We start from the raw sequence: 12,484 nt of genomic DNA on the forward strand, positions 1-12,484 counted from the left end.
TAATGCCAACCACATTTTACAAAACAGGATCCTAAGAACCACAACTTATAAATGGTGATATCGGTATACAGAAATGTTATCAGCACAACTCACCTTTTAATGTTTATCCTTACTCAAGAATGCGGATACAAGGCATTTGATTATATAATAGGATGCAACCAACACACCATGACAATCCAAAACAACGACTGTCTTACAGTTTAAAACGACATTATTGCCTCACAACTTCTAAAAAACAACACAACAATATGCAATCCAAATCCACATCCAAATTACCAAGCAAGAGGTTATCTTTGCAAACAACCAATTCCACATCTCGCCTCAACAATGAACATAATAGACGCTCTCTCAATTCATCCACAACTAATTGTGATACATGTTCCACTACATCTAGTAGCACCTCCTCAACCAATACTGATTCATTCTACTCAACTACAGAAGCAAGTATGCTGAGTGTGAGTATGGAATTGTTGGACACAATGATTGTTTATCCAGGTGGTAAACACTCAGTATTACAACTCAGTGAAAAGCATCGTGTATTGTTAGTATTTATCAAATGGTTTGGTTGTCCAATTTGTCAGAATGTCATTGATGACTTACAGAGATATCTGTCAAGCTTTTTATTGTTAAATATTGTTCCAGTAGTTTGTCATCAAGAAGATATTTCCAAGTTTTCAGAATACCTTTCGAATACTCAATTATTGCATTGTAGGATAACCAAGGAAATGAAGAAGGAATTCTCTGTCAAGAAAGCTTCCCTCCTAAAACATGCCAAAGTAATGCCAAGCATGATCAAGTTAATGGTACAGAAAAAGAAGAAATTCTTCTTGCCTTCAGCTCATGAAATCAAAGGTATGGACATGCTTTCATCATTTGGCATGTATATTGTACATAAGGGACAAGTAACAAGCAGCTATTCATCTGATATTTTGAATGCAAGACCAGATTATGGTGTTTTCTTGTTCCACTTGAAAGAAGATCATTTATATTCAGATAGTTCATCTCCAGAAGACTTTCTTCCAAGACTTTTAAAGCTATTCCCAAACATGAAGATGGTATTTGAGGAATTGAGAGAGAAGAGAAAACAACAACCTGAATTATCATCCCTTCCACTCACACCTAGAGGATCTAATTTCAGTACTAGTTTTAAAAACAATGAAGAGGATGAATTCTCATTGAAAAATGTCTTGGAAAATGCAACCATGAGAACATTCTTCAAGGCCTTCCTATCCAATCAATATTGTTTGGAGCCAGTTATCTTTTATGAGCAAGTTAAAATGTTCAGAATGTTGTGTCAGAGAAGATCACCTGCCAGCCCATCATTCGAATATCAAATGGAGAATATTCTTGCACACAATTCACCTAGCTCAGCATTGGATTTGAAAATTCAAGAATGCAAACAAAAGGCCGAATACATAATTGATAACTTTTTGAAAGATACCTCCATGTTTCAAATCAAAACAAGTGGAAAGTTATTAAGGAAATTATTCTCAGCCATTGAAGAGAAATGCTCTGATGAAACACTTTTTGATGATATTTTACAAGATATCATATCGAGCATGTTAGTGTTTCGTTTCGAAAATTTTACTGATTCACCTTTTTTCCAAGACATGATTCATAGAGTACAATCGAATAAAGTTGTGACATCAAATTGAATCATTTGAACACCTTTCTTCATGTCATTTGGAATGCTACCAAGTTCCCTTAATTCTGAAGATTTTCCCCACATTCATTATTTAATAATCATATTAATATATTGGATATCAAGTTGAGGTGGCCGAGTGGTTAAGGCGCCAGCCTGCTAAGTTGGTGGAGTAATCCGCGTGGGTTCGAATCCCATCCTCAACGTTTTTTCATGCTTGCATTTTTATCTCCAATCAACTTTCAAGTAGCTGCGGGTCAAGTCATCACACTAAATAATGGCACAATTTACAAAAAAACAAAAGAACTCACAACAGACCTTCCACCTCATCACTTCTTTAATCTTTTTCACATTAACTTCTCAACACATCATCACAATTAAAATTTAATAATTAATTTATTCGAAACTATTCGTCATCAGCATAATTATGGATATTTTCTGTGTGTGTATAGCAGAATTTGATTTACTCAAAGGAAACACACTTTCACATGTGTATCCACCCGAACGAAGAACTATTCTAAACACTTTCACATCTCATTTGGGAGATTATTGTCTTCCGGATGGTGCTCACTATTTTGAAGAGGATGCTACCTATCTGGTAATTCCTTCAAATGTTGTGAGTTCTTCTCTGTATAGTTATTTGAAATCGGGTGCTTCTTCTAACAATGTTTCTAGTGTTTCGAATAGTGAGAATAGTTCAGTTGTTAATAATACACAACAAGTAATGGAATTTATTGAACCCTATGTGGATAAACCAATGTATGCTCATTGTTTATTTAGAAATAAGAAGGATGAACGTGTCAAGAGAGGTGCCATTCAAAAGTCAATTATTTTATTTTCATCAAAACCATTATTTACTGTTTATGAGAATTTATTGAGATTGGCATTGAATAGAATTTTGGATTTGGATAATATTCACTTACAGGTTAATGCTACAGCTACTAAGAAACAACCAGGTGAAGAATTAAACGAAACGGATTTAAATCTTTTGAATCAAGTTCATGATCAGATTAATGATACTTTGAAAGAGTTTTATAACGAGTGCAGAAATTGTAACATGTTACAATTGAAATTATTCCCAAATACTGATACTATTACTTTGAATATTCCACGTCAGATTGATCCATTCACACCAATTGCATTTACACATGGAACTTCTCTTGTACAATTAGTTCAATATTTTGGATTGGAAACAATGCTTGTTTGTTGGAATGCTCTATTGTTGGATAAGAGAATTATGGTAATTGGTTCACCTGCCAAGTTGGTTTCACAGATCTGTCTCACTCTTCCTCTCTTGATTTATCCATTCCAATATAATGTCAATCGTGTACATCCATATGTGCCACTCTCAGAGATGGATGATGTGTTATCTGCAACTTCTAAAATTCCAGAATATATCATTGGTACGACGAATGCTCTCTTTGAAACTCAAGGAAAAAATCAGAGAACTCAATGGTGGGATGTTTGTTTGAGTGTCAATTCTAGAAAAGTTCAACTTGCTGAAAAGATGCCACCTCATTTCGGTGGTTCTGATTTGGCATTCCTCAATACCAATGATAGCGAAGATGTTCAAATTGAAAAGCTCAATGCCTATCAGAAAGTATTCATGTTAAATGTCATTAGTGGAGTGAGAGATGGAAAGAGTGAACAATGGGTTCGTGATCAGTTCAAAACTCACAATCTCAAGTTTATTACCGAATTATTGACAAAGGGAAAGCTTACTGATATAGTTGAGAATGTTCCGTCTGATGTAGGTGTCGATCCACAAAAACAACAAGTGGCTTTGAAGAATATTTCAGGAGGTCAATTGAAAAAGATTCAAAGACAGTTCATTGCTGAATCCTCCAAGTTTAGAACCTATGCTTTCAAACAATATTCAACATTTAGAAGTTCACACTGTAGTGGAGATAAGAGTGATGACAAACAATCGGAATCTGTTCTCCAATTATTGCAATATTTACAGGACGATAGGATTATCAAGAAGCAAAAGCTTAAATACTTGTTTGATTTGGATAAGATGTTGTGTAATGTTGATCAAATTGACTTGTTATTGTCAGTTAGTGATAATTCAAGTATTTTTACAACTATTAAGAATAACAAGTGGTTAATTGATGATAATAATCAGTGGAGAAAGTACAGTGCCAGTATTTTATCCCAATTGGCAATTAGTGTTAAAGGTCAAATTCAATTATTGTCTCTTCTTCCATCTATCAAACTCTTGACCGAAGATTCAATGCCAAATGTCAAGAGAATTGGTTATTACTGTATTATGAAGGTTAGCAACTTGTACATTGGTACATATGCCATCTTGAGAAACCACCACGACATTATTGAAAAGATTCTTGATAACATTTTGAATGAGAGTGTGACAGATGCCAATTTTTATGAAATTAGAATGTACAGCATTCAAACCTTGTTACAAATTTGTCACTATTTTGATTATTTCAAACAGAGTATTAATGTTATCATGACAGATAAGGTCAATAATAATATGATTGAAGATGACGATGCCTACGCCAAGATTGTCAGTGTTTCCGTTGATAATTCAATGATTTCTTCAATTGTTGAAAAATTGGAAGGATTTAAAACTAAAATTGCTGGCAGTTTCTCCTACAGTAGTATTTCCAATAACAGTGTAGCAAAAAGAAGTTTGAACGATTACAAATTCATTGACAAGTTACTGATTCTCTACGATTACTATGAACTCTATAATAATTACCACATTCTCACTGAGAGTGCTCTCAAGTACAATATGAATGTCTTTTATTATTTGAGAAATTTTGACAATTCTCAGGCAAATTCATCCTTCACTGAAATGTATCATCACATCTCATCTATCATTATGAATATTAAGAATGATTTGAAGAAGAGTAGTTCAGTTCAACAATCAGAGGGCGAAGATTCCAGTGATCCTCAAACACACATCAATGAATTCCATCATCACCACATGAGTGTTTACTTGTTAGCTCTCTTACAAAGCACCAATTTGATCAATATCATTTTCAATGAATTTATTTTGAACGTGAATCATATCAAAACTTACAAGAATTACAAAATGCTCTACATGGTCATGCAATTATTGTACTATGTCATTGATACCAATGTTGGAATGTACTATTTATTAATTTCCAATTATATTGAATATTGCTTGACATTTATCAAGTACTTTTCCATTTTGAAGAACAATGATCCAGAGGAAAGCAGTGAGGGCAATTTGAATTTCAGACTTTTCAAATGTTATTCCTTTATCATGTTCCTCAAAAGACTTTGCAAGTATAAGAAGGCAGCGTGTAGACTCATTGAATCTAATGCTCTTCATATTTTAGGTCAATTCATCATTACTCATTATTACAATCCATTATTATCCAATTTGACCTATGCAGCCATTGATGTATTCCAAGATCTTTCTGTATTTTACTTTACACACTATTCCAATCCATTGGATTCTCAATGTGTAACCCAATATTTCATTGAAGAGGATTCCACCAATAGCAGTGGCAACCAAGACGAGGAAGAATTCTTTAAAAATCCACTCTATGAGAGAAATTCCACATTGTACTTTAAGAAGAGAATTAAGGATCGTCTGGAAATTCTGCCAGAACTCAGAAAGAAACATTTATTCAATTCTCTCTACAAAATTGCCTCAGCAACCTCAAAAACTGAAGATTTTGAAAAGAATTTCCAACACGAAGCCATGTTAGAAAGCTCAAACTTCAAATACCATTATCATTTACAAAAACCAAGTGAGAAATCTCCGAGAGTTCTTTCAAGACTTTCCAAATTTAAACAAAAATTTACAGTGCAAACTAGTGAAAATGATGGAGATGATCATTTTGAGATGAATGTTTTGGATCAGAAATTGAGACAGTGTGTTCATATTTTGAATACTTTTATTTTCAATTCAGATAATGAAATGAAACTTTCTTCTGAGGAATAAAAATTATATTCGAAAGTATATCATGTTATGGAAATGTAATGTTTGGAAAGTAGTGGAGGAGTAATAGAAATATATTTTGGTAAATTTGCAAATTTGTTAACAATTGACAATCTGTTATTTGTGTGGAATTTGATCGCATGTCAGTAGCATTAGAATTACTTAGAGGAAAGTGGACGAAATGGCAATAATCTGATGGCGTGATTGTTGACGCATGCATGTCATTTTCCATTTGCTGATTTTTCGCTTTGTTCAATTCTTCCAAAATCGAATATTCACTATCAACATGCATATTAGGATTACTGACATGTGTCTCGACATGCATCTTGACAGGTAAGCTCATTACACTAGCTAAACTATCCTTCTTTGATAAAACTCTAAATTGTGATGTTGGCTCTTGATGTTTCTCTACATGAAATACGAAATAATTATCCAAAAATCTTTCGTTTAATAAAGTCTTTCTTAAACGTTGAGTTTTCAGTTTGTTTTCACGTTTGGCTATTCGCATGGAAGTTCTCAATGTTTCGTCTATGAAAGAAACATCTCTTTGATTGAGTTTCGAATAAGATTGGGGCATGTTTTTTTTTAGTTGGAAAGTTTCAAACTTTCTGTTCGATTCTTAATGCACAAGGGTAATATCGAACAAGTCTGGTTGTGAGCACATTCAAAATGGTCAATGGTAAGATTTTTTAAAGTGCATGGTTATGGCATTATCCAAAAAGGGAACATTGACGGTCAATTAAGGTTTTTGCACATCAATTCAAAGTTGCCTTGTATAGTGCAATGAGTTCTTCCACAATAATTCTTGGTTAATACTACCAATCAAAAGTTAAAAGTTCCATTTTTGAACATTAACTTTAATACTGTTCTGTTTTCTGTTGTAAAAGTTAATTATTATTATTGCAATGTCGCACGAATGAAATTATGCGTTTTATTGTTCTGATGATGGCACTCTTCTAAAATAGAAGTTTGATACTTGCTAATTATTGAGGCACCTGATGATTCGTTTCGTTTCTTTCGGTCTGTATGTGCTTAATGAAGTTGAGCAAACTTTCGAAAGTACACGTTTCGGTTTCACCACTTTCATTTCTAATAATAAGAATGTGGAAAGTACTGGTGGCAGTGGTGCAATGATTTTTCTGCAATAATTCTTGTATAAATTTCCATGATTGACCTTTGTTATTATAAGAAGGTTTCCACTCAACTTGTTGGAACATTAATTCAACATTTTCTGCCTACATTTTAGAATATTAACAATTTGCTAATGATTGAAGCATCACCTGCTTGATTATCATGATAATTCTTCTGAAAGGTACACTTGTGCACAAAATCACACTTAATATGCTGTAATCATTTAGTTTGACAGAGATTGGAAAATAGTTGTGGTTGTGGTATTGTTTCTACCTCGATATGGAACTGTGTGCTTAATGAAGTTTCCAATGAATTTTGATGAGAATCCTTTCGAATACAATCTGTTTCAGTTTCACTTAAAGAAGCGAGATGGGTAAAACAGAGATATTACTCAAAAGATAAGTTCTCAAAACAAAAGATCCCATTCTAAATCGCATTTATTAAAGTCATGAGAGTTGACGAAAGTTGCGACTCAACTGAGATTTTTATTGAAAGAAATTTCTGTTTTGTCCTTGATCCATAAGAGCACAACACAATTGCAGTAGAAATAAATCGAATTGTTGCTGATGGTTGTGGATAGTGTTTGGAGTTTCGTCTATTTGTTGTGTTTCATTTCGAATGATATTTGTTTCGAATAATTGATTTTGCTCGTGGTTATAGTTTGCTGATTGCAAGTTGTTGATCTTTGGTGGAGAAGTAGTAACGTGTTTAGTCACAATTAATTGTTCACTTTCGAATGATTTGGATCCATCAATTCGAAAGACAACAGTTTCGTCCTTTTCAGGGTTCAAAACAAAGTAATTCTTCAATAAATCATCATTACACAATTGTTTTCTCAACTCGTGTTTGGCAGATATCTTGACCTTCTTTTGAATTCTATTCAATGTTTTACAAGTTTCGTCCTTGAACATTATTTGTTTCGTCTTCTTATTCGAATTATTCATCTTTGAGTTATTTTATTTAATATTAATTCAATGTCCAGCACACATGTTTCCATGATCAAAAGTTTGCCTTTATCAACTGAACCTGCCAAAATTGTCCTTTTTGATATTGACAATCAGATGTGCTGCATTTAAACAATCACATTTACAAACTTAAAACGAAAGGAGATATTCGATATGGAAAATTGCAATTTCATTATGGAATTAAGAGACAATTGCGGCTCTTTCAAATTTTGGCTTCATGAACTCGAGGGAAAGCACTTTAAAAGGAATTAGCTTTATTTGTCAAATTTCCTAAGGGAAATGAGATTGTAGGAGCTCAATATCACAACATTTAAATATTTACAAATGTGAGAACAATCAGATTCGACGAAAGGAACACTGAATGATGAACTTAACCAAGTAGCTCACAAGCTATGAGAGTCGGATATTAAAGAAAGAAAGCAATTCATCCATGATATTAATCCACACTTAATTATTTTCGTAAAATATCTAAAAATTGCTTAGACGTACAAGTAATTTGCCTTGTAATTAAACAAATTTACTACCCTTTGGTTATCATTTTACTTGCTCGTTGGATATCTAGGATCTAAGTTTCTTGTGATGCGTACAGTATTCGAAAGTCACGTCCTCCGTGCATGTAAGCCAAACAACTGTCATCCTTTCCAATAAACACACTTCAATTTTGCTAAAGCAGATCAATAGCGCTTCAACTGATAATTGATGTAAAGGTAAGAGCATTAACTGATAAGTGGAGATTGAAGAAATCTCAAATTTACAGATTTATTGAAAATTATTTCTGTTTTCTCCTTGCTCTAATTGTGCACAACATAACTGCAGAAGGAATAGATTGAATTGTTGTTGGTTGTGGAGAGAGTTTGAAGTTTCGTCTAGTTGGGGATCATTTCGAATAAGTGGAATTGGCTCTTGGTTTTGATATGATACGTTGCTGATCTTTGGTGGAGAGCAGCTGACTTGTTTAGTAACAATTAATTGCTCATTTTCGAATGATTTAATGTCATCAATGCGAAAGACTGAAGTTTCGTCTTTTTCTCTATCCAAAACAAAGTAATTCTTCAATAATTCATCATTGCATAATTGTTTCCTGAGTTCGTGCTTGGCAGACTTTACTTTCTTCTTGTTTATTCTATTCAATGTTTTACTAGTTTCGTCTGTGAACATTAGTTTCGGATTCTTTCCATTATTCGAATTATTCATCATGGAATCTTTTTGGTATTTTATTTGATCACGTAATTTGAGATTTTTGCTTCTGAACCTGTAAACAAGTCAGCAAGGAGCACCACTTTCTATCAAGAAATTTCCAACAGAAAGAGTTGTATAGTTGACAGATATCAAAATTAAGGCACCTGACATGTGTCATGAGAGGAAGATAAGGTTGAATAAAAACGAAACATGTTAAATTTAGTTTATTTCTTTTTTGTTTATTTCTCGTAGAAGCTCTTCGTTGCAGACCTCTATTTTCTCCATTACTCTTCATTAAATAGGCAATCCACATTTTCCAAAAACACTTTTATCATGTAAAAAAGGAGAATTCATTTATAGACTTTACAGTCGAAATTTACCATTTGTTGATTTGTAATTATTCGAAAATGATCTATTTCAGAAATGATGAGTATCCTATTTAACTTTGTTATATTTCACTGAATAGTTTTTCAGAAAAAGTTTTCCACTATCACTCACTACATGTGTTGAAACACATTGTTGAACAAAGTTCTGAGTTATTTTTAATACTCTTCAATTCCACATATAATTATTACTGCTTTCATTTACAATTATCGCACATTAAAATTGTGTTTGTTGATGAATTGATGTAAATTCTTGCCAGTTTTGATGTGACAGACTGATTCGGTCTGGTTGACAATACATGTACTCACTACTAGCTGTTGATTGTTGATCCTCTAGATTCAATCTATTTGATTGTGGTATTAAAATGTTACATGGCCACACCTTTTTTTGACACACATGTACATGTAGCTGTTGTGTGCATGTTCAGCAATTTAACAATTATGATAACAATTGAAGCATGCTATATCTCTTTCGAAACCACCACTATTAACTTTCTTCTAACAACATTATTCCGGTGCTACATGTAAGCACACATGGTAAGCATGTTGTTATTTCTTTTTTGTTTGAACGTATTGGAAGTCTACATGTTGTAACCTCCACACACTTGTTAATATTTCAATTTCACCAAAAGCAGTGAAATGACTCATTTTAAGCAGGCAAATTGCTTTTAAACGATCTAATGAATTTGTAACAGTGGTTTTTTCAAGATTAGTTTGCCTAAATCTGCATTCTTCGCGTAATTGACTAGCCGAAAGTGATGGATTAATGAGAGAAAATTTACAAATCTCCAACTTGCAGATTTATTGAAAGCAATTTCTTTTTTGCCCTTCTTGTTGGTGAATGAGTGCACAACACAATTGTAGAAGGAATTGGTTCATTTCTTGTTGGTTGTGGATGGTGTTTATAATTTCGTCTGGTTGTGGATCATTTCGAATGGTTTCAGATACTGGTGGATTTGGTTCATGGTGATGAGTTGATTGGACGTTAGTGACCATTGAGTGTTTAGTCACAATTACTTGCTCATTTTCTAATGGTGTGTTTTCAATTCGAAAGACAACAGTTTCGTCCTTTTCAGGGTTCAAAACAAAGTAATTCTTTAATAAATCATGATTACACAACTGTTTTCTCAATTCATGTTTGGCAGATATCTTTTCCTTCTTCTTATGTATTCTATTCAATGTTTTACAAGTTTCGTCCATAAACTTTATAACTTTCTCCTTCTTTCTAATATTCGAATTATTCATCTCTTTGAGCTTTTTTTATTTTAATCTGTAGAGACCTGTCATCAGTTACAAGATCTCGTGTATGTAAGTGAAGCATGAACAATTATAATTTGTAACTTCTAATCTGAGAATTTGAGATTTTTGAGTTGCATTTGGCAATTAATTTTGTCCTTTTCAGAACACATACATCAAATTGAAGTGTTTGACATGTGTGAGGGTAAGTGTATGTATACAATGAAGTGTTTGACATGAGTTCGTTTGTGGTACCATGACTTTATTCGAAACTAAAGTTAATTTTCATTGTTCTATTCAAGACCATTAAAATTCCAATTTTGATTCTTGTTTATTAACCAGTTTTTCAAATTATTATTCAAGGTTCAGCACATCAGTACAATAGAAAGGAGACGAAAGTTTTTTCAGTTTAATAATTCTTTTATTGATATTGAAGTTCTTACCACTCGTGTATGGTTTCTATTAAAATTTGACTTATTCATTAATTGTGAGCTATTTTGATTAGTTTGCAATGTTTCAGGTTTAGTTTCTAATACTTTCTTTTCTTTTTTTCGTTTTGGAGGTTTCTTTGTTATTCCCTTCTTGTTGCTGACCTTCCACTTTTCAAGAGTCTCAGTCTTGGTCACTATCATTCTATTAGAAGAATAATTATTAGACGAATCCCCTTTCTTTGGTCTTCCTCTCCCTCTTTTCATTATTTCTTCTCCGCCATTACTGTCCTTTCGTGGTGGCGAGAATTCCACCATAGAGAATGTGTGATAATTATTAATCTTGTAGGAAGATGTAGATGCTGTATTGATTAGTGTCATTTTTGTTTTTTGAAAAGAAAATTACATGAAACACGTTTTCATTAAAAAGGCAATCCATAAAGTCTCTTTTTAATGGGGGAGATTCATGTCCACTTTAAGATATCAACACATTCTTTGAAATGCTTTCTCGAAGGAGCAATTCATGTAATGCAGCTGTTTACTGCCGTTACATTACAATACGATTGAAAAGGCAAGTAAGTGTTCCAAAAACAGTTGGAAATGAAATCTAAATGGAGTGTTTCAAAGGAGATGATAGCTCTTGGCCGGATTGGTATTTTCATGCCTATGGTTAAAAATCTGGTTTGAGAAATTGAGTGGGTGGAAACTTAGTTTCGAATAATTGTTTATTGGTGAATGTTAGTATTCTTGTTGGTATTGTAAGAGTAAGCTGTACAGTTGAAGGAGAAAGATCATTTCTTGTTGATAGGTAGAATTATCCATTTGTTGATTTGTATTCGAAACTGTGAAATGCTGATGATCCACAGCATGTGTATTCATTTCATCTTGTCTATTTTCTTGATTTCTCTCCTCAATTCTATTCGATTCTCCAACTAGTCTAACATGTTGAGTTACCACACTATTTCCGATTTTAAACTCTTTATCTATTCGAAAGGTTGTCAATTGATCCTTCCTATTATCAAAAACAAAGTAATTCTTTAAAATTTCATCATTCTGTAATTGCTTTCTCAATCCTGGATATTTACTTTTTGGTTTCCTCTTGATAATCTTGTCTGTGGTCTTTACTGTTTCGTCTATTATCGAAAATTGTTTCGAACCTTTCTTCTGGTTTTGACCACTTGGCATTGTTGTTTAATTTTTTATTGAATTACATCTCCTCACAGCGCTTTAGCTGAGGATTAGTTTCGTGGAAATGTAATGCAGACCGAAACTATGAAACCTCAAATTTGGTCATTGATTTCCTAACTGTTATGAAATTGTAAAGATTAGTTTTAATCTTACCCGTTTCTCTTGAGGATATTGCCTTTAAAAGTCGTTATAATGCACTTTTGTTCTATATGGAGTCCACATTGTTTTCAATCTTTCGAATATAGACTGTTCAGCATGATGAAATAGAAGTGTTTCATAAACATTTAGCTGACTAATCTTCAGCTAATCTTCAGCATGCTGTGATTCTTGTTGGTTGTGGTGTAATTGAATGCAATGGAATCCACAGCTGATTGTATCTAGCAGCTCTATTATCCGTC

General features: G+C 33.1%; 5 protein-coding genes and 1 non-coding gene across 6 annotated transcripts; 2 read left to right on the top strand and 4 right to left on the bottom strand.

Annotated features, from left to right (window-relative positions):
- Nucleotides 1-152: 152 nt before the first annotated feature.
- On the top strand, nucleotides 153-5,591 carry NAEGRDRAFT_60066 (uncharacterized protein; the record flags this gene model as incomplete). The annotated part of the gene is made up of 2 exons (XM_002668711.1): nucleotides 153-1,561; nucleotides 2,279-5,591. 2 exons carry the CDS (start codon nucleotides 153-155, stop codon nucleotides 5,577-5,579), a joined length of 4,710 nt encoding a protein of 1,569 aa, XP_002668757.1. The 3' UTR covers nucleotides 5,580-5,591.
- On the top strand, nucleotides 1,768-1,848 carry NAEGRDRAFT_t855. Its single transcript has one exon. It is a non-coding gene; the product is annotated as a tRNA-Ser (tRNA).
- Nucleotides 5,592-7,192: 1,601 nt separating the features above from the next.
- Nucleotides 7,193-7,651, bottom strand: NAEGRDRAFT_76319 (uncharacterized protein; the record flags this gene model as incomplete). The annotated part of the gene is made up of 1 exon (XM_002668713.1): nucleotides 7,193-7,651. The coding sequence occupies one exon, from the start codon at nucleotides 7,649-7,651 to the stop codon at nucleotides 7,193-7,195; it is 459 nt and encodes a 152-aa protein (XP_002668759.1).
- Nucleotides 7,652-10,035: 2,384 nt separating this feature from the next.
- Nucleotides 10,036-10,479, bottom strand: NAEGRDRAFT_76320 (uncharacterized protein; the record flags this gene model as incomplete). Its single annotated transcript, XM_002668714.1, has 1 exon — nucleotides 10,036-10,479. One exon carries the CDS (start codon nucleotides 10,477-10,479, stop codon nucleotides 10,036-10,038), a length of 444 nt encoding a protein of 147 aa, XP_002668760.1.
- Nucleotides 10,480-10,874: 395 nt separating this feature from the next.
- Nucleotides 10,875-11,279, bottom strand: NAEGRDRAFT_76321 (uncharacterized protein; the record flags this gene model as incomplete). Its single annotated transcript, XM_002668715.1, has 1 exon — nucleotides 10,875-11,279. One exon carries the CDS (start codon nucleotides 11,277-11,279, stop codon nucleotides 10,875-10,877), a length of 405 nt encoding a protein of 134 aa, XP_002668761.1.
- A 357-nt stretch (nucleotides 11,280-11,636) lies between these two features.
- Nucleotides 11,637-12,083, bottom strand: NAEGRDRAFT_76322 (uncharacterized protein; the record flags this gene model as incomplete). The annotated part of the gene is made up of 1 exon (XM_002668716.1): nucleotides 11,637-12,083. One exon carries the CDS (start codon nucleotides 12,081-12,083, stop codon nucleotides 11,637-11,639), a length of 447 nt encoding a protein of 148 aa, XP_002668762.1.
- Nucleotides 12,084-12,484: the final 401 nt, after the last annotated feature.

The sequence above is a fragment of the Naegleria gruberi genome (assembly GCF_000004985.1).
Source record: "Naegleria gruberi genomic scaffold NAEGRscaffold_114, whole genome shotgun sequence".
Classification (NCBI taxonomy): Eukaryota; Heterolobosea; class Eutetramitea; order Acrasida; family Naegleriidae; genus Naegleria; species Naegleria gruberi.